The 23,522-nt window shown below is 42.2% G+C and overlaps 1 protein-coding gene and 1 long non-coding RNA gene across 2 annotated transcripts in view; one reads left to right on the forward strand and one right to left on the reverse strand.

Moving 5' to 3' along the window:
• Positions 1-23,522, reverse strand: part of DRC11 (dynein regulatory complex subunit 11) — a 95,829-nt gene that overhangs the window by 55,484 nt on the left and 16,823 nt on the right. Inside the window, exon 6 of the mRNA XM_079977753.1 lies at positions 18,340-18,545. Within this exon, the coding sequence (XP_079833879.1) occupies positions 18,340-18,545 (206 nt within the window). The remainder of the gene's footprint in view (positions 1-18,339; positions 18,546-23,522) is intronic.
• On the forward strand, positions 2-6,286 carry LOC307220195. The gene is made up of 3 exons (XR_013840764.1): positions 2-198; positions 847-962; positions 6,137-6,286. It is a non-coding gene; the product is annotated as an uncharacterized lncRNA (long non-coding RNA).

The raw sequence follows: 23,522 nt of genomic DNA on the forward strand, positions 1-23,522 counted from the left end.
GTATGTCCCTTTCGTCATTGCAGCCACCTTACAATGGAAACACGCATGAAACTTGGTTGTGGCAAACATCTCAGGTTCAATCAAGTTGAGAGGTGGCACAAGTCTGGCAATTCTAAAGCTGTATTGCTCCCATAACCTCTGATCCAATAAATGTATGGACCTCTACAGAGTGTGGCTTGCAGAATGCAGAAAACCCAGGTATGTACATATTGACTTGCAGACAGGCAGACCTAATTACAGTGGTGCCTCGCAAGACGAAATTAATCCGTTCCGTGAGGCTCTTCGTATAGCGTTTTTTTCATATTGCGAAGCAAGCCCATTGACAGCTTAGCGGATTAGCGCTATTAGCGGTTTAGCGGCTTTTAGCGATCAGCTGTTAAGCGGCTTATCAGCGGATCAGCTGATAAGCGGCTTAGGAAAAGGGGGGGGGGGAAGGGGGAAAATCCTGCAGGAACTCGCAAGAAATTTTCGTCTTGCGAAGCAAGCCCATAGGGAAATTCATTTTGCGAAGCGCCTCCAAAACGGAAAACCCTTTCGTCTAGCGGGTTTTCCGTCTTGCGAGGCGTTTGTCTTGCGGGGCACCACTGTACAACTGGAGGGCATTGGGAATGCTTTTCACAGCCTTGACTCAAGGTAGCCAGAGGGCACCTTGGCTGTGAGGCCTGGAAGAGAAGACCTGCTCCCTGCCTTGCTAGCCTTTGCCCACCTGACAGACTCCAGCTACAAAAGCTAAAGCTGTTGAACAGACTCTTGGGCTGGGGTGCTGTTTAGGGGCTTTTGTTGGGGTGGGGTTGTTGCTGTTATTTTATATTAATTTACTCGCCCTTCCACCTCTTTGTCCAATAGGAAGGTGCTGCTTAAGTACCACCCCTGGTGATCCCTGGACTAAAAAGAGGGAACCCAAGCAATACTCAATCCTGGGTGTTTGGCTGCAGCGCATGCTGAACTGAACTCTAAAAATTGTATGTAGTAGCAGAAGGATCTCTTTGTGGAAGGCGGGTGTAAAAAAAGGTTCTGAAAATTCAACATTGGTTTTATTTATTATTAATTTATTAAATGTGTGTCTTGCCTTTCTGTGTGGATACCCAATATGGCTAACAATAAAATACACAGTAAAAGGTGCAACAGCGTGCAACTCATGAAAAAGTTGGAAATCCCTTGAATTGTTACAAAGTACTCTCAGTTCACACATTATATTTTGACATCCAGGATGTTTCATGAATACAATTATAACGTCAATGTGAATATGGCAAATAGAGGTTTGTAAATACTTGCATTATATAAATATGTCAGGGAGCTGTGATTACCTGTGATTTTTCATAGCTGCATTCATATACGTTTTCCCAATGTTTCCCTAACATTAATTTCCCATTATATTTGAGCTTTCACATGAACACTAAACCTGCACTATATTTTGCTATATTTACAAAGTAGCATTTAAATAATGTGAAAGCTCAAATATACTGCTGAAATTAACAATCATGGAAACATAATAAAAACCGAGCAAACGATTGTGTGCAAGCAGCCTTGGTGGCTAAAGCTGCCATCTTAACCTCACTTACCTGGGAGGAATTCCCACGGAACTAAATGAGACTTATTTCTGAGAAGACATGGTTAGGACCCGTGCTTTCTTTCTGGAGTAATGGCATGTTTTTCCCTAGAAGAAAAGCACTGCTTGGGGTTGCAGCCTAAGCCAGGTTTTCTGCCACACAAAGTCTGAAATAGCTAAGGCCAGCCTCTGCAAGGTTCAGTGTGCAGAAATAGATGCTTCTTGAAGTGTTTACATTATGTGTCAGAGGGACAAAATTGGGGTGGAGAGAATGAATATTTGACAGCAAGGAGTGGGGAGGGAGGAAAGTATTAAATAGCAGTTGAGGGCAAATAAGATGGAGCTATAAAATATTTCAAATAATGGGAGGCAACAGAGTTCCCCATGAATGTCTGGCTCTGCCACAAGCATATATAAAAAATATTTCAAAACACACTCTTTTATAAATTGAAAAGCACAGTGAGATAGAATAACAGAGACTCTTTTGGGTAAAGATATGAGGAATGCTGTGTGTAAGATGTACATATTCACAGTTTTGTAAAACAAAATTCCGATGTTTACATGGAGTGGTCTTCACTTTGTGAAATAAGCTGGTATGCTATATTTCCCTCCAAATACTTCCCCCTCCCTTACCTGTATGTAGCTGTTTCATTCTGCTTATGAGTTACTTGGAAATTTGGTTAGAACTGAGTTAAATGTGTGTGTGTGTGTGTTTCTTAAAACATATTATTTACCTGGACCCTCAAGTGTAATTAGCAAAAGATGCCCTAAGGACAGCCAAGAATTCCAAATTATTTTAGTTAAGATATGCAGTGAATTAATTGTGTCAAAATACACAAAGGAGCTGCAGACTGTACACCCTAAATAATGCTAACAGACTTCTCCCTACCCACCTTTTTGCAAATCATTCTCAATTTAAAACTTACTCCCTGTATCCTTCGAAGTGCTGTACTGATGGAGATTTATGTCAGTACAACTCTAACCTAAACATTTCCCTAGTAATAGACTCAACTGTGTACTACCTAATCTCTATATTTCTGCATGGCTTTACGTGTGCTGCTCCCTTCTCCCTCTCGCCATAACTCCTCTCCCTAATTGCCTAAAGGGCTCTGTCAAGATAATAAAAAATAGTTCTTCTGAGAATAAGGATAGCTGCACTCATTTTCAAGATTATAAGGAATGTTAGATTTGTTATGAAACAAGACATGAAAAATTACTGTGCAATGTAAGAAGCACAGTCAATCTTTCTGGGGAGTAATGGGCTCTGTGTTTCAAAATCCCAGCTTTTAGTCATTCTTTATAACCAGTTATGAGGCAAATTTTATTTATTTTTGTTTTTATTGCATAATTTTATTACATAATAAAAACGGTTTGGGAAGGAGGGATTGTTATAGCAGTGAATGTCTGAGCAACAAAATCCTTCCCAAGAGATGCTTCAGAAGGGCCCAGAGTCCACAAAAACCTGCGTCTGCTCAGAAAAATACCGTATTTTTCGCTCTATAAGACGCACCAGACCACAAGACACACCTAGTTTTTGGAGGAGGAAAACAAGAAAAAAAATATTCTAAATCTCAGAAGCCAAAACAGCAAGAGGGATCGCTGTGCAGTGAAAGCAGCAATCCCTCTTGCTGTTCTGGCTTCTGGGATAGCTGCGCAGCCTGCATTCGCTCCATAAGACGCACACACATTTCCCCTTACTTTTGAGGAGGGAAAAAGTGAGTCTTATAGAGCAAAAAATACGGTAAGTCCCACTGTATTCAATGCAATGTCCACCCGAGTAGTAAGTCTAGGGCTGCAGCCTTAATTTAGAACAGTGAATCCTTGGAGAAGACTGATAAAGGCCGAGACTCAGGGGCACGTGAAGGAAAGGAGAGGGCTGCTTAAACTCTAAGCTATGCTCCAAAACCCAGAAAAACAGCTTGGAATGAAAGCCCCCTGCTGTCTAAGAAAACTCCAAACCTTGAAGAAAAGAGAGGGCTGAGCAAAAGGACTCCAAAAAGCTGAAAATAAAAGATCTTATTCAAAAAAAACTAATGCATTCAAGGACACTAATGCAGGTGGCAGCGAAGGTGGCACTGCCCTCAAGAGGCCTTTTCCTCTTTGGAGAAAGAAAACGGTCACAATATCTAAAGAGAAGAGTTTGCAGCACAACAAGAAGCCATAAAGGAGCTTATTGAAAACACTTGGAAAGAGCGAATGCTCCCAATGGAAACCAAGTTGGCAGAACTCAACATGGGGCTTGACTCTTTAACAGAAACTACAGGCAGGCATGTTCATTTACGCATGTTCAGTACGTGCACAACCATGTGTAAGCGCATCAGGCCGAACCCAGAAGTGGCCCAGAAACATCATAAAGATGTCACTGAATCGTCACTAAAAGGGCAGAATGGGGGCAGGCTGGGGGTGGGATGGGATGTTTGCAGCTTCCCAATGGGTTTCAATTTTACATGATTTCCCCGACACACACGGTACCTCCGAACGTAACCCCTGCGTAAGCAGGAGGCTGCATGTACAGCAACAAAAGAATTAAGCCAAATTCATAACAAAAAGATCAAAGAATGAAAAGAGAGATATATGCAACAAGTTTGAAGATGCAAATTGATTCTCCTATTTTGATTTTCTACATTTCTGGGTTTTTTTAAAGAGGGAGAGGAAGAGAATGATTCTGCACAATTTATTGCTTCATGGCTTAAATCACTGCTTCCAGACCTCAAAATCTCTGCTGCTGATTTTGAATGGGCACACATGGCAATTGCACTCAAACTGAGAGAGAGGTTCACCCCCCACCCTGCCTGTGATATCATTGTCTGCTTTGCCCCTTACATGGAAAAGAAGGAAATCTGGAACAAATGGAGAAACCCAATATCTAACTTATAAAAGTATCCTAGTTATGGTGATGTGTTTCAGATCTGGCTTCTGAAACACTGAAAAAGGGGGAAATTCTACATGCCTGCACTATTAAACTGCAAGAGACCAGAAATTTCTGAAATTCTGTCATTCACTAAAGAACCGACTTAAGAAAGCATCTGACACATCCAAACCATTCTCGAGATGGACAACCAGAAAGTGCAGCAGTTAAGATTTCAGTCTGATGTTATCAAGTAAGAAAGGGATATTGGGGATATCAACAACTGGAGAAGCCAGGCTCAAATGAACAGCAGCTGGCCTCTCCAGAACCCAACCAAAAGGCAAAGGGAAATGTGGTCAGAAAATCCTCTTGAACTTCTCGCTTTTCCACATTTTGTGGAGTGTTCATAAGGGATGAAAGATTTGCATGCTAAGCTATGCTACAAACACAGAAAGCCGTCTTATACTGACCTAGATCATTGGCTACTGCTGCCAGAGGTAAGATGCCAGGGATCAGAACTTTGGCTGCAATATCTGCTGATCCCTGCGATTTCCCCAAATGCAAGAAACTCGACTGCGTAATTTCACTGAGTTATGGACTATAGGCATTTGATGGAGAAGCTGCCATGGGTGCTTGCTTGCAGTGGCCTCCAAGGATAGGGTCAGAAATAGGGTCATAAATGTTTCTGTCATGAATCACACCTCCGACTACCTCACACAAATAATGGACGAACTATAAGCCTAAGCACTGAAAAAACAATCGAAACTGGCTATGTTAGATCCTTCCTTTCTTCTTTACAAGAACACAACATTGTGATGAAATGAAAAGAACTGTGCAATTTTGGATTTTTTTGCTTTTCAGTCACTAACACATAACCTTCACTCAGCCCACTGAAAATTTATTTTTGTGCCACCAAGTCCAGCCTATATTTTAATGCAGGTCATAAGCAAATTTACCAGAATTCGAAGTTTGGCTTAATATGATATGTGAACTAAACTAACTTAAACATTAATTCAATGCTAATGGCATGCTATAAGAATCCCCCCCACCCACAAATTCCCAGCACAGCAAACACAGTTTATTTAGAAAATATGGATGAAACCAAGAATTTATTTACCTCACAGCCAGTAACAATAAGCTATTTTGCTATGTTGATTCTCTTGAAGGCTGCTGCGTACTTCTGTTCTAAATGGTTTCCTTTCTGACGTTTTTGAAGAATCATTTATGCCTCTAGATTGTCTATGCTTACAAGTGACTGTAATTTATGCCTGGATTAAATCTTTTATAATCAATATTTTGAATTGTGCAAGGCATTTTTTAGCCTCATGTCAGTGTTGTGCTAATGACATTACTGTTACGCTTGAGAAGGCACTTTGATTAAGGAGGGTTACAAGTGCATTTTCTACTAAAGAAATCGGAGAAGGCAATTTACCATTAAAAAAAAATTAGATGACTGTTGTTCCTATCCTTAATTTTTAGCGCACACTAGACATTACTGTATCAGAACATTACACTGCATGTTAAGAGAACTATTAAGTTTCATTCATGGTAATAATGATTTTATTCGAACAAGAATGGAATAAATAGCACATATACAAAAGCAGTTACAATGGTTTCACACTATCTTGTTTCTGGGGCCTGCTCTAAATAAACCATTATGCTTAGGAGAAAAGAGAAACTAGACTATCAGTTTAGTTATACTGTACAGAAATGTAATCTTTAATTTATTTATTTTTCAGGGATGCTGGACAGTGAAGATCAAATACCTTCCAGATTCCTAATACAAAGCATAAGCTGATACAAATTGGCCAGAACCGTGGCGTGCTTTCTGTGACTTCTGAAGTGTGAAAGATGATGAAGAGAAATAAACCAGATGTCTTCAATTAGAAGCTAGCCCTAGTCTAATGCGGAGAGCCCATTTATCAGTGCTGCTAATTGAAAAACTCTGTTAGCTTTGCCGTCCAAAAAACACATTACAGTGCCTTGGGATGCCAATCTCATTAGCTCCCACTTTTCATATTTGCAAAAGAGAAACCGACAGCTTTGTGTTTTTATCCATGTAGTTACCATGTCTGTTTCCTCAAATAGCAAGCTCAACTGCCTGATTTGGAGTCAAAGCAGGGATCCCTAAAATAAGGTAAGGTTTCTGTATACTTGGGGGACTCCCAAGGTATGCAGAAGCATGTGGTCTGCCAGCTATGACCATTCATGGACAGAGATCGTTTGGTCTGTTAACCTTCAGATTGGGCTATTGCCCTTTAGGTTGATTGCACTGAGTGCAGAATTCTGAAGATGGGCTTCTGGTTGGAATGACCGCTCCCCGCTTAAAATGGGGGGCGCCCTTTGCGTGGACGCGCGCAGCCCCTAGATCTGAAGTGGCTCCAACAGCATAGGCTTGGCTTTGCCTCCCTCAGGTGGGATACCTAGAGGTCTCCGCCTACCTCAGTCAATTGTCCAATCCCACCTGGGGGAGGTGTTGCCAAGGAGACCAGGCCAGGTAGGGGAGGGATTACCTGCCCACACAATAGAGGGAGGATCTTACCTGGGAATCCTCACTTGGCTCCAGAGCTTCTCCCGCCCTACCCACCCTCAGTTAATGTCTTATTTTGCAGGTTAATTTTTCTTCACAGGTTTTGCAGGTTAGCTTTTCTTCACAGGTATGCGGGTGCTGCTACATTAAGGTCGCTGTTAAAGGGCCGGAAAGGAATTCCCCTGCATTGGCAGGTTTCGCCTTTCCCATAGCAAAATGTCACTACTTTGGCGGTATCAGGCCTTGGGCGGAATCCTTTAGTCCATCTTCCTCTTTGCGGTGGCGATACCAGGGTTCCCCGTTAAAGGGGTTTTCTGAAGGGAGGCTTTGACCGTACGCCGAAAGGTCGTCATTGCTCTCCCCTGCGGCGGCGGCGTAATGGGGGCGGCTATCTCTGCTTGAACATATGTTCTCCAGAGCCAGCCCATCCCCCCCCACACACTGGATAACCCTGATGCTCCCTAGGTCCCCGGCTGGGGACTGGGGAGGGAGAACGCCCAATGCCTGAGCCAAGGTCTACCCACATTTGAAATTTAATAAAGTTGTGGCCAATTAAATCCCATAGCACGTTGTCTTGAGTCGTTATTCCACATGACGGGGGGGGGGGGACCGCGTGGGATCTGGGGACTCCGCCTGTCCACGCAAAAGTTCTGCATCAGTACACTACATTGGTGCTGAAAGCTCTGCATACCTAGTGCATTACTGAGCTAAGTTCCATGTCCTACTGTCAGTAAATCAGGGGTGCCAACTTGAATAAAATATGGGGGGCATTAAGCCCCACCCTACATAATCAATCACATGATGGGGCTCTCTCATACCATTTAAATACCATCGACTGGGGGGGGGGACTGGCCCCCTCAAATATTTTATTGGGAGGGTGAAGAGACTTTGGCCCCTAGGAACTGGCTCTTACGCAGTACAGAGCCAAAATAGCTTAGGACCAGGTTGCCTTATCACCTTGTCCCTTATACACCTTGTCCCTTATACAGTCATACCTTGGTTCTTGAACAGAATCTGTTCCAGAAGTCCATTCGATTTCCGAAAACGTTTGAAAACCAAGGCACGGTTTCCAATTGGCTGCGGGAGCTTCCTGCACTCAATCGGAAGCCGTGTAAACTGTGTCAGATGTTTGGCTTCCAAAAAATGTTCACAAACTGGAACACTTACTTATGGGTTTGCGGGGTTTGGGAGCCAAAATGTTCAAGTCGCAAGGCGTTCAACTTCCGAGGTACGACTGTACACTCAAGATCATCCAAAGCACCTCTCCCAATTGTCCCAAGCAAAGACTTTTAGCATAGTGGTGCCATTACTCTGAAACACAATTCCTACTGTAATCAGACATGCACAAACAGATGTTGTTTGCTGATGATGCAGCCTTGACAGCGCACTCCAAGGTAGCAATACAGAGACTCATCAGCTGTTTTACCCAAGCCTGCAGGGAGTTTGGACTTACCATCAGCCTGATGAAGGCCTGTATCCTGGGTCAGGACGCCACCAACACTCCACACATCAGCGTTGGTGATCACATGTTTGAGCTGATAGATGATTCTGTCTACCTGGGCTGCACCATAACCAGCAGCCTCTTCATCATTGCTGAGTTGCACAAGTGTACTGGCAAGGCAGCTACGGAAACAGCTTGCCTCTCCAAATAATGTGAACATAAATATCCAATATCAAGATGAAGGTCTACCAGGTTTGTGTGTTGAAAACGCTGCTTAATGGAAGTGAGCTATGGGCAACGCCTTCCATATCATGAAGATTTGGGGCATCACATTTCAAGACAACTTCAAACTTCAAGCTTCCAAGCCCACATTCCCAACATGTTTGCACTCCTGTCCCAGTGACATCTAGCTGGCTTGGTCATGTCCATAGAATAGAAGATGGAAGGATTCACAAGGACACGCTCTACACAGATCTGGCGTCAGGCACCGGGCCCCCTGGCAGACCAACACTGCATTACAAAGATGCTTGCAAATGTGACTAGAAGGCTGGTAATTTGTTCTACAGAGGTTCTGTGAGCTTCCAAGATATATGAAACGTTGAAGTGTCAGTTGAAAAAGGGACAAAACTGGAAACTGGGAGAGAGAATTAGTCAGATCAGGGATCTAGGGTTGCAGGGCTCTGTGCTTCAGAGTAAAAACAACACATTTTCCCGCACAATACAGGGATGTGTCAGGAGATAGGAATGAAAACAGCACATCTTTTTTCAACTTTACAGAAGCCCCTACCCTACCATATAGCCCTCTTGATCTCTGCCCATCATGGCTGGGAAAGTCAACTACAAGGTTGACTGGATGTATCTACTGCCTTGTAAGATGTGGTGGTGCAGCCCCTTTTGAAGAGGTCCTCCCTGGATCCAAAAGTTTAGAGAACACCCATCTAGCCTTTAATATTCCCTTCCTGGGGCACACACACATTCTGTGCATTCGGCATTGCATGTGTGAAAAGGATTTCAGTTGCTGCTGTTCCAGGTTGGCTAGAATTATGGCAACCCCAGTTCATCTCTGGATATGTACTGTTTCACTACAGCACCGAATAAAGAAAATGCAAAATTAGTGATTGTAATACTTGCTTAGAAGTCTTCTTTAGAGATCTGCAGGTTAAACCAACAGCACAGGACTCCAGGATAGATCTACTTTTTACAGGAACTTCCCCAAAACAAGAGACACAACCTTAGCTAAGCATTGACAACATGGAAAAGCACCACCTATCAGCTGAAGTTGTGGTTGTATAATCAATGTTATAAAAACAGAGAAAGAAAAAAAAGAAGAGATGAAAACTATAATCAATGCCTTCCCCCCACACAAATCAAACAAAACAAAACAAACCCTAGGCCAAAGTTGTGGCAATTAACACTATTCAAGGGGCAATTTACAAGTTGTTCATCACTTAATCCTTCACCCACACTCATCAGGAAGCAATAAAATGGGCAACTTGAAGTGTTTAATAAAAGGCAAAGCGGCAATTAAAGGCCTTAATACTACTTTGCCTGCCCCAACTAGACAAGATGGTGCTGCAATTGTAATACAATTCACCCAGCTCACACAAGAAATGAGTTCTGAAAAACCACAGGAGTCAACACAGAAAACAGCAGAATTCAATGGGCTGATATTGTCTGGATGCACTGTAGCAAGTGAGTAAACGAAGGATGTCAACTCCAGAAAAAAGCACATGTGGAAGCCTCAGGTGACCTGGCAGCCCTGGATTTCTCCAGGGATGGACATTTACCCTATTTCGGGTCCATGGCAGTTTTACAGTGGTGCCTCGCAAGACGAAAATAATCCGTTCCACGAGTCTCTTCGTCTAGCGGTTTTTTCGTCTTGCGAAGCAAGCCCATTAGCGGCTTAGCAGCTATTAGCGGCTTAGAAAAAGGGGGGGGAGGGGAAAAACTCGCAAGACTATCAAGACGTTTTCGTCTTGCAAAGCAAGCCCATAGGGAAATTCGTCTTGCGAAGCGCCTCGAAAAACGGAAAACCCTTTCATCTAGCGGGTTTTTCGTCTTGCGAGGCATTCGTCTTGCGGGGCACCACTGTACTTGAGTTTGTTCATAAGACAGTTATGTCCTGTTTGCACATCCAAAAATCTTTGGATTTTTAAAAAATGCATAGAAAAATTCATATTTAAATCCCTACATATAAATTATGTACTCCATCACAAAATACATACAGTGGTACCTTGGTTTACAAACTTAATCTGTTCTGGAAGTCTGTTCTTAAACCAAAGCATTCTTGAGCCAAGGCATGCTTTCCCATAGCAGAAGAGGACTCAATTTACAAATGGAACACACTCAACAGGAAGCGAAACATGTTCTGCTTCCAAGGCAAAGTTCACAAACCAAAACATGTACTTCTAGGTTTGCAGCATTCTTAATCCAAGTTGCTCATAAACTAAGCTGTTCTTAAACCAAGGTACCACTGTATTTAACTACACATTTAATCTTAATGTATGCATTTCTATGCATGCTTTATGCATTTTGGTACAATTTTTTGAGCTGAGAACTACGTCACAAAATTCAGAGAAGTGAAAAATCCAATTGATAACAGTATTATAATCTGCATATTAGTCCAGGAGGTGAAAATCTGGTTTGCTTAAAAATTGACATGTGATCATTTTCAAACACTTAATGGAATGGCAAAATCAAGAAACTATTTACAACTGTTGTGGTGACACAACTCAGCATTTCAAATTTTGTAAACGTTAGTGCAATAGGAAAAATATTGTATCTGGTGGCTTGACTCTGGAGTTCAACAGGCTATATCACTGCAAAATAACTTTTTCTATTTGTTTAATCAAGTACAGAAAATGTAAGAAACAGGGGGCTTCTGGCTGATCCTCTCCTAAGCCACCAAGCTGCCTCCATTACTGTCGGAAACCCCATATATTTATGTCTAGACTAAACTAGGCAACTTTTGCCATTGCACAGAAGCTACATCAATGACTCTGGCCTCCTGTAAATCCCACAGCACTCAATAAAACAGATTGACTACATATGGGCTTAACTACCCTCTTTTTGGAAATAAACATGATTCACACTAATGGTATGAAAAGGGTTATACAATTAAACTAACAACAATTGAATATATCTTTCAGGTTTCAAATTGAGTAAAATTTTCCTGCAAAGCAATTCTTAGATGTTTCCCTCTTCAATGTGTTCATTCTTTACGGTGCTCTCCTAACCTTCAGTCTGTTCCTTCTGCTCCCCCTAAAACACTTCTCTTCCGTTCAGTGGACCAACACGCTTAGCCATTTGTTTTGACTGCTTATCTATTAATCAAGAAATGCATTATCTAGCCAGGCATTTATTCTTTTCCTATAATGATTAATAATACAATCATTTTCAAACTTTCTCCATTCAGAGAACACTTTCCACGCAAATTGTCTGCTAAGAAATTGCCCATGAAGAATATTCTAGACTGATTACTGGTCAATATGTGGCACAACCAACAGTGCCAACTCCAGATTTTGGGATGTCCACATGAAAGTGGGTCTCCTTCAAATATGCCTTCATGTGTCATCAGTCATCCTGCTTCAAATACGAAGGACATTGCTTCTCATCCAGTAGGGTGGGACAAGCTAGATGCCTAGTGCTCTTTTTGGCTTGAGTTGTTTGCGAAATGTAAGACTGCTCAATGTCACTGTAGGGGCCTCTGGGGCGATTTATATTTCCTAGTGGTACCCAGCCACACCAGTACAGCGGTAGCCATCTGAAATGTATGGACTGCAAGGAGACCAAGCAGGATATATCTGAGGAGGGACAAAATGAAAACTAACAAAATGAATTTCAATTGGGACAAATGTAAGGTTCCACACTTAGGCAGAAAGAACCAGCTGCACAAATATAGGATGGGGGACACCTGGATTGCCGGTAGTACACGTGAAAAGGATCTTGGAGTCTTAGTAGATCACAGGCTTAACATCAGTCAACAGTGTGATGCAGCAGCAAAAGCTAATGCTATTCTAGGCTGTATCAAGAAAAGTCTAGTGTCTCAATCAAGGGAAGTAATAGACCACTTTATTCTGCCTTGGTCAGACCACACCTGGAATACTATGTCCAGTTCTGGGAAACACAATTTAAGGAGGATATTGACAAGCTGGAATGCATGCAGAGGAAGGCAACCAAGATCAAGGATATGGAAATCAAGCCTTATGAGGAATGGTTGAGGGAGCTGGATGTGTTTACAGTGGTGCCCCGCAAGACGAACGCCTCGCAAAACGGAAAGCCCGCTAGACAAAAGGGTTTTCCGTTTTGGAGGCGCTTCGCAAAACGAATTTCCCTATGGGCTTGCTTTGCAAGACGAAATGTCTTGCGAGTTCCTGCGGGTCCCCGCCCCCTTTTTTCCCTTTTCCTAAGCCGCTAAGCCGCTTATCAGCTGATCCGCTAAGAGCCGCCAAACCGCTAATAGCGCTAATCTGCTAAGCTGTCAATGGGCTTGCTTCGCAAGACGAAAAAACCGCTATACGAAGAGCCTCACGGAACAGATTAATTTCGTCTTGCGAGGCACCACTGTATTCTGAATAAGAGGATATTGAGAGGAGGTATGACAGCCATTTTCAAATATCTGAATGGCTGTCCCAAGCAATCTTGTTTTCTCCTGCTCTGGAGGCCAGGACCCAAACCAATGGCTTCAAATTACAAGAAAGGAGATTCCGACAAAACATCAAGAAGAACTTTCTAACAGTAAGAGCTGTTTAGCAGTGCAACGGGCCCCACAAGAGGTTGTGGACTCTCCTTCCTTGGAGGTTTTTAAGCAGAGGTTGGGTGGCCTTCTGTCATGGGTGCCTTAGTTGAGAGTCCTGCATTTCAGGGAGCTGGGCTAGATGACCCTCAGGATCCCTTCCAACTCTACAGTTCTACAGTCTTTCCCTTTGTTTCTCAGTCAAGTGGGGGCCCACTCTCAGTCTGGAGGTTTGGCAAGTGCGTCAGTATGATGACTGCTGACACCAGGCTCACTAGGCTTCATATCCACGCCACATGAACTAAGAATGCTCCCTTGAACAGGGGTTTCCCAAGCACTGCCTAGTTTTCCTCCTCACTTATCTGCCTCTACCTCCAAGCCATGCCATAGATCTGGGTTGGACCAATTCCTGAACCAAGAATTCCTTCTTTGGTGGGCAAAGGTGCCAAGATATCATGGTGGGAAGGGGAGAGAAGTAAAAGTTTTCCCTTCTCTGAGATGAAAGAGCCAGAAGAGGTATTGAGGGAAATTAGAAAGTGAGATAAAAGCAGAGGGAAGAGGAGAAGGAGAAAAGGGAGAGAAAAGGTGGCAAGTAAAATGACAAGGAGGATTAGGAATTAAGGTGGTAATAGAGGAAAGTTCTTACAGAGGGAAGAAGTGAATGCAGCACAGCCAGAGAGGAGATTAAAGAAACTGGCCATTGCAGGGTGGAATGAAGAATAAGGCACAAATGAAGTATGAAAGGATAAGGGGGGAAATTAATGGGGAAGGGTAAAAATACTTTGAGAGGGATGTGGGGGTGGGAAGGGGAAAATACAAAAGAAAAAGCTCAAAGCTACACGCTTTAAAAAACATCTTACTACCACTATAGGAAAAATGACAGTAAAATTGATTTAATTGCACGAGTGTGAAGCTATAGTAGGAAGAAGGGCTTATTTCCTAGACAAAACAAATACTTGGTAAAAGAAAACATTATTAAACTCTCTGAACTATGGATTGACTGAATCAGATAATATCAAGCACTTATACTAAATATTAAATTTATCTTTGGACACAAGAATGTACAAGTATGGTGAAAAGAAATACAGAATTCACATCAGCACACAAGCACTATTATTTTATCTTTTATTATGGAAAACGTTCTTTTGTCTCCATCCTCCACTTCCTCTCCCCATCTGACTCCTGCTTTCCACAAACCTCTGAAAGCTTGTTGACATTGCACTTGGCCCGCCATCCATTTAAACCTAGTCTGAAAGGGCATTTCTTTCTTCTCCATCTAAAAAATTAATCTACATTTGTCAGAATAATGCATAGTATGTACATGAAAGCTACTATTACTTAGATCTTCTGTTATTAGGCCAGGAATGCCAATTTAGAGTTCCCCAGGGCACTTCAGAAACACATAAATCCTCCATGAAATTCAGACTAATGTGTTCTAGCCAGAGGCCACAGGATGGGTTAAGGCCTTGATTGTGAATCTGGCTGAGTCGCTCTCCAAAAGGCCCAGTGTTTACTTAATGTTTTGATTCCCCTTCAGATATATCTAAATCCTGACATTCTACAGAACTTTGGGTTGCTTTAACTACAATGGGAGCATCTTAATGCTTAACTCTTCAGAACCAGGGAAGACTGACCTATTTTGAAGAATTAATCATAGTAACTTTTGCAGTTGAGATTCAGACTGCAGTTCAGAATCCCTAACACGGTGTTGCATTCAGCACATGGGGGGGGGGGGACAAACTTTCTTTTAGCCAATGTGGGTGGAGAGGCAAAAGACCAGTGGAGACTGTATCTTTGTACAGTAGGTATTGTTATACAGTGGTACCTTGGTTCTCAAACAGAATCTGTTCCGGAAGTCCGTTCAACATTCGAAAACGATCAAAAACCAAGGTGTGGCTTCCAATTGGCTGCAGCAGCTTCCTGCACTCAACCAGAAGCCGCGGAAGCTGTGTCAGACGGTCGATTTCCAAAAATAGTTCACAAACCGGAACACTCACTTCCGGGTTTGTGGTGTTCAGGAGCCAAAATGTTCGAGAAACCAAAGTAGGACTGTATTTATATTGATTTATACCCCATATTTTCCCCTGAGAGGACTCGAGGCAGCTTACAGATGAAAACAAGAACTGCTACAAATATAGAAAAACCAATCATTAAAGTACAATTAAATCTGTTTAAACATACCAACAATTACAATACAAACAAGCACAGCACCAACCATTTAATCAAAAGCAGCCAGTTCCCCAAAGCCTGTTGGAACAAGAAGGCCTTCACCTGCTAGAGGAAGGACAGCAAGGAGGGACCCAGTCTAATAATAATAATAATAATAATAATAATAATAATAATAACAATAACAATAATTTATTTTTTATTTTTAAATGCATTTTTATTAAAGATTTTCTTGATTTACAAAAGTATGTGCAATGTCTCTCGTATTTTTTCCATGTAACATTTTAACAAATCAGTTTCATTTGTTGAGTCATTAGGGGGGAAAAGGGTGGAGGGGGGGGGAAGATGGGTGGGGGTGGGGTCAGGTGGTGATGTTTCTATTTTGCTGAATGTATGTAGGGTTTGGTGTCAGCGTTGCTTGTGCAGGTTCTCTGATGTTCACTTGTGTTCCTTTGGTGGTGAGAGAGGTTGGGGTTGGCCTAGGGTGTGGTTGCTTGTTTGTGATTGGCTGTGGTGATCTTTGTTTTCCTGTGTGAGTGGGGTGGGTGGGTGTTTTGGATCAGGTTAGCCATATTGATTTGTATGCTGTTGGTGGATTCTTGTCGTTGTCTTGTTGGGCTGTGTATGTGATAAAGGGGAGCCATACTGGGGTGAAGGCATCTTCTTCTATTTGTCCCCGTGTCAGTTTCAGTTTATTGGTTAATTTTTCAAGTAAGGCTATTTCCCATCCTATTTGGTACCATTGGGCCATGCTTACTCCTGACAGGTCTCTCCAGTGTCTGGCTATGGTGTTTCTGGCTGCTGAAAGTAGGTGGGTTATGAGTTCTTTGTGGTGTAAATGGGCATTACTGTCTTGGAAGATGTTTAGTAGGGCCAGTGATTTCTAATACTTGCTTAGTTATTTTACATATTTCTAGTATGGTTGTTGTCCAGAATTATTATTATTTATTTGTACCCCGTCCATCTGACTGGGTTGCCCTGGCCACTCTGGGCAGCTTGCAGCACGCAGGCACACACATGCACACACACATATATTATATATTATAGATATACACACACATTGTAAAACATTAAACTTTAAAAAGCTTCCCTATACAGTGGTGCCTCGCAAGACGAAATTAATCCGTTCCGCGAGTCTCTTCGTCTAGCGGTTTTTTCGTCTTGCGAAGCAAGCCCATTGACGGCTTAGCGGATTAGCGTTATTAGCGCTATTAGCGGCTTTTAGCGGTTTAGCGGATAAGCAGATAAGTGGCTTAGTGGCTTAGAAAAGGGGGGGGGAGGAAAAAAACCCCGCAGGAACTCGCAAGATATTTTTGTCTTGCGAAGCAAGCCCATAGGAAATTCGTTTTGCGAAGCACCTCCAAAACGGAAAACCCTTTCGTCTAGCGGGTTTTCCGTCTTGCGAGGCATTCGTCTTGCGGGGCACCACTGTACAGGGCCACCTTCTGATGTTTTCTAAATGTTATATAATTACTCATCTCCTTAACATCTGATGGGAGGGCATTCCACAGGGTGGGCACCACTACCGAGAAGGACCTCTGCCTGGTTCCCTGTAGCTTCACTTCTTGCAGTGTGGGAACTACTAGAAGGCTCGATCTCAGTGTCCAGGCTGAACGATGGGGGTGGAAACGCTGCTTAAGGCATACAGGGCCGAGGCTTATCATATAGAGAAAATTACAAAGTCTGGGAGCAGTCACCACCGAGAAGGCCCCCCTCCTACGTCCCCACCTCATGTGTCTGAGACGGTGGTGGGACCAAGAGATGGGCCTCCCACAAAGAACTCGAAGCCCAGGCAGGTTTGTATGAGAAAATACAGTCTTTCAGATAGCTTGGATCTAAGCAACATAGGGCTTTATAGATCATAACCAGCACTTTGAATTATGCCCAGAAAAAGACCAGTAGCCTGTGGAGATTTTGTAACAAGGGAGCCATCTGCTCCAGTGACAAGCGCTGGTCAACCATCTGGCTGTAGCTCTTTGAGCCAGTTGACATTTATGAACACTTTTCAAAGGCAGCCCCACGTAGAGCTCAAATGGGATGAAACTAAGGCATGTGTCACTGTGCCCAAATCAGACATTCCAAGGAATGGGCACAGTTGGCATGCTAACTTTAACTGTGCAAATGCACTGCTGGCCACTGCATGAATCACTGGTGGATCTGCTCCTGAAGGCCATCTTAGATGTCAGGACCTTCAATTTCTTTCTCACACCCTTTGATGCTTACTAGAGATTTCTGGGTGTCTAAATTGTGTTTCTCCTCAATTTCACATCTTCAATTAACCAGTTTAGAATATACTGGGACTCAGGGACACCCAGTTGATTGTCAACAGCTGATCTAGAACAGCTGGCGTAGGGCACCATAGACTCTTTTTTGTAGCTGCAACATTTTGAAGTCAATTCAAAGTCATGTGATTGAACACCTCTCTCTACAAAAAAATAAAATCGAATCCCTGTACAAAGCCATGTAGCAGCATTTATATGGAGAAGCATTCAGGCATGCAGACCCCATTTGCCATGCAAGATGGTACAGCCCAGATACAGGTTTATCACCTCAATGAGAAGCAGGCCTTAGCCCTACCTTAGGTAAACTATGAACCAGTCCTTGGGATTTGCTGTGTAACTGCCTACATCCCACCCTTCCCACCTTCAAAGAAACTACAGAAAGCTTCTCAAGCATAAAACTGAATGAATACCAGTTCCCTGCATATATGTTGAAAGCCTCTTTTGGAAAATACTAGAAACCTGTAAACAAGCAAGTGTGGGGGGCTGCGAAGCAATGATTACACCAAATCCCCCTTTATGCAGGGAAGAAGGGAGTGTAGATCCACATGTGCAAAAGCAAAAAAGCAATCTGCTGCTGTAGATTTCTGAACCAGAGTTCCTACAACGTGAGCAACTCTAGGCTCATGAAGTAACGATGACGCAAAGAAATGAGATGGCCTAATAATCTACAAGTGAATAACAAGTGTTTCTCCAAAACCGTTAAATGCACAAAAGCAGTTCCAATGGGATTAGATAAAATGACAAGTGTAGTTGCTGTGGTAATATATATAAATCTGCTAGTTCCTCACCGGCATTCAATGAACCACTGGCGGATCTGGTCCTGGAGGCTCTCTTTGATGTCAGGACCTTCAATTTCTTTCACACGCTCTTTGATGCTTACTAGAGCTTTCTGGAAGTCTAATTCATGTTTCTCCTGAAGTTCACATCTTATATTATCCACCTTCTGGGCACGCAGTATTGAAATGCTAGGTTTTTGGAAATGAGGAGGTGGAATCTAAAAAAAGAAGCAGGAATAAACATAAAAATAAGTCCCATGTTGTATTCCTGGCTTTATTAACAGTGTTATTCTGGTACAGTGGTACCTCCGTTTACAAACAGCCCTGTTTACGAATGATTCAGGTTACGAACTTCCGCAAAACCAGAAGTTTACCTCGGTCTACGAACGTTACCTCGGTCTAAGAACGGAAGCCGAATGGTGGAAGGGCACTGGTTGCGGGAGGCCTCATTAGGGAAAGCAAGCCTCGGTTTAAGAACGGACTTCCAGAATGGGTTAAGTTTGTAAACCGAGTTACCACTGTACTAATATCAGAGGCAATTATTTCAAATTCTGTCACAATCAAATGTTATTTCCCAGTTTGTCTTAATATGTTCTCTTATGTGTCTTGTTTTGGCTAATAGCCCATTTCCTTCATTCCACTTCTCCTTTCATCTTTAGCATCTGGATTAGGATGAGTTCATAGCCTACATCACTCACTCGTGTGACACTGGCAAGTGCTACATGAGCAATGCCTGAATGTGTGAACCACATTGGTATCAGTTATATGGCAAATCAAGTGGTAAATCAAGCCATGTTCTTTGCTGAGTGGTGGAAGGAAGGCATGCTTTGTGGGTTCTACCACAGCGGAAAGTGCGCCTGTGACTTTTGAGAGCTGCCACCATCTGAGTAGACACTGCTGAGCTAGATGGATCAATGGCTAACTCAGCTCAAGAGAGCTGCAGATGATCAGCTGCAGAGGGTGGATGAGCTGCCACACAGCGTTTCCTTTCTCAATACTATGCTATGAGTGGGACCATCTATCACATTTTTTTACTTTAAACAGATATTGTCTCTCATAGTCTATGATAGCACCGTAAGCACTTGAAGTCATCAGAGTTAATTCACAGATTGCTATGGAAGATTGTCTGATTAGTGTGCAGATTAAGCATGTGATCGTCACATTTTCATTCTATAAATGGATGCAGTGTTTCTCATGAGTAAAGGGTACTTCAACCAATTATCACCATAAAAGACACGTCTCCTCATCCTTGAACCACTCCTACCGATATTTTTTACTATCAGTTTCACAGAGATGTTTGGAACTACAACTGGTTGATACAGCACTGACTGAAATGAGTCCAGTACAGTGGTGCCTCGCAAGACTAAAAGAATCCGATCCACGATTCTCTTCGTCTAGCGGTTTTTTCGTCTTGCGAAGCAAGCCCATTGACGGCTTAGCGTGTTAAGTTGTGGGTTGACATAGCAGACGACAGAGCGATTTCTCCAAGTAGCTCTTTATTTTGTAAGCTGGAATAGAACTGACTGCAAACAGCTCAGCCGGCCTGCTTTTATAGGCAGCCGGCTGTCAACATTGTAGCAACAACAGCCCAGAGTTTCCCGCCTAAAATAACTGACGTGGACCTGAGTGAAAACTATCTACAGACCTGAGTGAAAACTATCTACAGTATCCCCCTGCTGGCCCAGGGTGAAACTTCACTACATAACACCGCGGATTAGCGCTATTAGCGGCTTAGCGGCTTTTAGCGGATAAGCAGATAAGCAGTTTAGCGGCTTAGAAAAAGGGGGGGGGAGGGAAAAAAAGTCAGAAAAACTCGCAAGACATTTCGTCCTGTGAAGCAAGCCCATAGGGAAATTCGTTTTGCGAAACCCTTTCGTCTAGCGGGTTTTTCGTCTTACGAGGCGTTCGTCTTGCGGGGCACCACTGTATCAAGTTTCCACATTAACAGGAGTAAACTGCCTGTACTGTACATCTAAGGATGCATAGTAAATGCTGCTGGATCAATTTATTCCCAGTCTTAACTTAATTTTCTCAACATCAGGAAAGACCTGCTTCTTTAAAAATAAAACAGACAAAATCCCTAAATGTACACAGTGGATAACTATGAATGTTTCATTGTCAATTAGCAATACTGTAGAAAAATGCTTTAAGTGTTGGGTCATGGGACGCATCATAAAGGCGGGTGAGAAGACTGCTGTTTAACAAATGCAACGTTTATCCATGTCAGAAGGGTGCCTAGGATTTTTAAATTGAATTTCCCAATGTTTGCATTTCCCATTGGTTCTGTTTAATTAGTGAAGTATTGTTTCTAATTTGTTCGCTTAAATTTTATGTGCACTGTTTAGTCAGTTGCTTCCTGGCATTTTCTTGCAGCTGGTAAGAGACTGTGAGAAAATCCACTTCCCCTGAGGGGGGAGAACTGTGGTAAAATGGATAAAATAAAAATTAAAAGAGTAAAATGCTTTAATAAAAAAATACTATAGATGTTTCCCATTATTTTAATAGCTTCATCTAAGAAAAAGTAAACCAGCATAGGGAGCAAAAGCTCAGCCTTCTTGCTGCTTTTATTACAACATTTCAAGAAAAGATGTTCATTTTTACCTACTACTGTGACTGTAGATGTTTTGGAAAAATTAATAGTTGAATCCTGTGCTCAACTTCACACTAGCCAGAGTTCTGCATTGGTTCCATTTAGCCTCTGCTGACCCATCTGGACTCCCTGGGGGAGGAACAGCCTTAGCCTGAGCATTAAACTCGCTCAGATTTCACTCCCAGCCACCATACCAACTAAAATTTCATTCCCCTTCCACTCAGTGCCCAAGAATCAACTTCTTCACTGTCCATCCCACAGCAGAGCATAGGATTTCAATGAAATCTGCTGCACTCAAGTCTAAATCCCGTAACAGATGATAGGATGGCCTCATGTCATACACACAAGTGGGAACTTTGGTGACAGGAACTATAGTTGAAAAGGCACTTGGCACAAAAAACTCTATGTACAAATAATCTGGCATCATAATAAATTCAGAGCACTGCCATCACCTCTTCCTAGCTGCTTCCCCCCGCAAGAGCAGTTTTTGCCTTAGGGAAGGAAGATGGATGACTAGTTTAGGGACCACAGCAGAACGGTGGTATGTTTTGCTCCTTCTGAATCCATTGCCAGTCATTCAAGGGGGGGGGGGGGCTTGCATATTCAGTTGCCACTGCTTGGAATAGTTGTCCCATGCCTAGTCCATCTAGCCCAACATGCTCCCAAAGTTGACAGCAATGCCTGAAGCTAATAATCTTCTGCTGTTGCTTTCTAGTAAATAGTACTGTGTTCAGTTGTCCATTTGCTCAGTTTGGAGCAATGCTATGGGAGCTATTTAAAACCAAATTAAATTCGCAGTATCCAGAATAATTGGATGTCACCAATAAATGTAGCCATTTCACTGCTAAGGAGATCCCATCTCTCCATTATTCCTGCTGCTTCCTGTTCTTTGACCGGTTAGCAATCCATGAGTCTATCCTCGAATTAGCGGTATATACTGTTAATTTGCTCAGGAACCTTTCAGTTTGTTTAAAAGTTTTTTGAAAGTCTAAATATGTCTACTGGATCCACGTGGTTGCTGATACTCTCAAAGGACTTAAATTTGAGGCAGGATTTTCCTTTGCAAAAGTGATGTTGATCCTTACTCAGAAAGAAATGTTTTATTGTATGTTTGATAAATTTAATGTTTACCACCAATTTCCCTAGGACAATAAACTAACTGCCCTGTAATTGTCCATATCTGCCTCTTGATATTTTAAAAAACATTTACGTTACATTGGCTATTTTTAAATCCTCTAAAACATAAGCCAATTTAACAAGTTGCTTTCTTTTGTTAGACAACCAGTAGTTTCACCTTAGATTCCTATTAGAACTCTGGGATGGGTGCTCTCTGGGCCTAGTGACATCGATTTTAATTCATTGGTAAGTCCAATAACTTCTCTTATCACTTTTTCACTCAGTTCCCTAGTCTCCATGCATTTGTAATATGCTCCTTAATTTCTGCCCCACTTCTATTAGTTTTGCCAGAATTGTGCTCCTTTCCATTCTCCTGACTTAGACAGGAATTCACTATTCTGGAAAAAATATATAGTTCCTTAGACATAGCTTATGAAGCACCCTGGCATTCTTTTGAACTTGTTGGTACTTTCCCTAAATTAAAGCATGCATTTTGAACTTCTACTGCCATGGTTCCAAACAAGGTTCTTGGAGATATCTGTTCCTATTGATGCCTCCCTGCCTTTGAATGTCAGAATTTAAGGGTTAGATTTAAAAAGTATCTTACAATTATTATTTTTTACTACTGATCAGTGTTGCTCCCATTCAACAGAGTAAGGAGACTGTGGCTGAGGCATCAAATGAAAATGTGGAGGCCAAACTAGAAGTGAGCACAGTATGTGAGGCAGCAGAATGCGTTTCCCTCTTACATGACATGGGAGCTTAAGTAGGCACCTTAACTTAGCCTTTTCCCATGTATTTTGATGCATGAGTGAATTTGTAAGTACCATGTGAAGTGAAATTGGCTTTTTGAAATCCTAGAACTGAATTCTTCATCTTCTTCTTAATAACCTGCTTTCATTGTGCCATTTTCAATTGTGCCCCAAGCTTCAGAGTGCCTACTAAAATCTGTACGTAAGCTATTGTGGGTATTCAAACCAAAGCAAACACTTGATCCTTTTACACTCTACCCATTATGTAGATTTCCTAAACCTGGGGGGTATTGCACCTATGCTTTTCCTTTAGAATTGCCTCACATTGTTACGTTCAAGCTTTTTCCTGGTTGTGCAAATTTCAAATTTGTTAACTCACCCTATGAGCAGTTACTCATTTAAAAATAAATTTATACGTCTTAGATGCAGGCTGCATATTTAGTAGTATGTGATGGTCATATCAACAGTAGAATAATACATCTTAATGAAGGTTTCCTATGTGAATAGAAACCATTATGTTTACAAGCTTCCTACAGTTAATGACCCAAAACAGGATAACGAAATTCACATATTTAGCTGGGTCCTCTGTCAGCAATAATATGCCTATTAATAATTGATGTTTCTGTAAAAATAGGCTGCAATAGGCACTTCTCGTGTTTGTCAAATGATAGGACTATATGGCCCATTAACTTAAAATGCTTATCTAATGTTTGATGAGCTTTGTCTTAAACTGTTGT

This window comes from Podarcis cretensis (assembly GCF_951804945.1).
Source record: "Podarcis cretensis genome assembly, chromosome: 1".
NCBI lineage: Eukaryota > Metazoa > Chordata > Lepidosauria > Squamata > Lacertidae > Podarcis > Podarcis cretensis.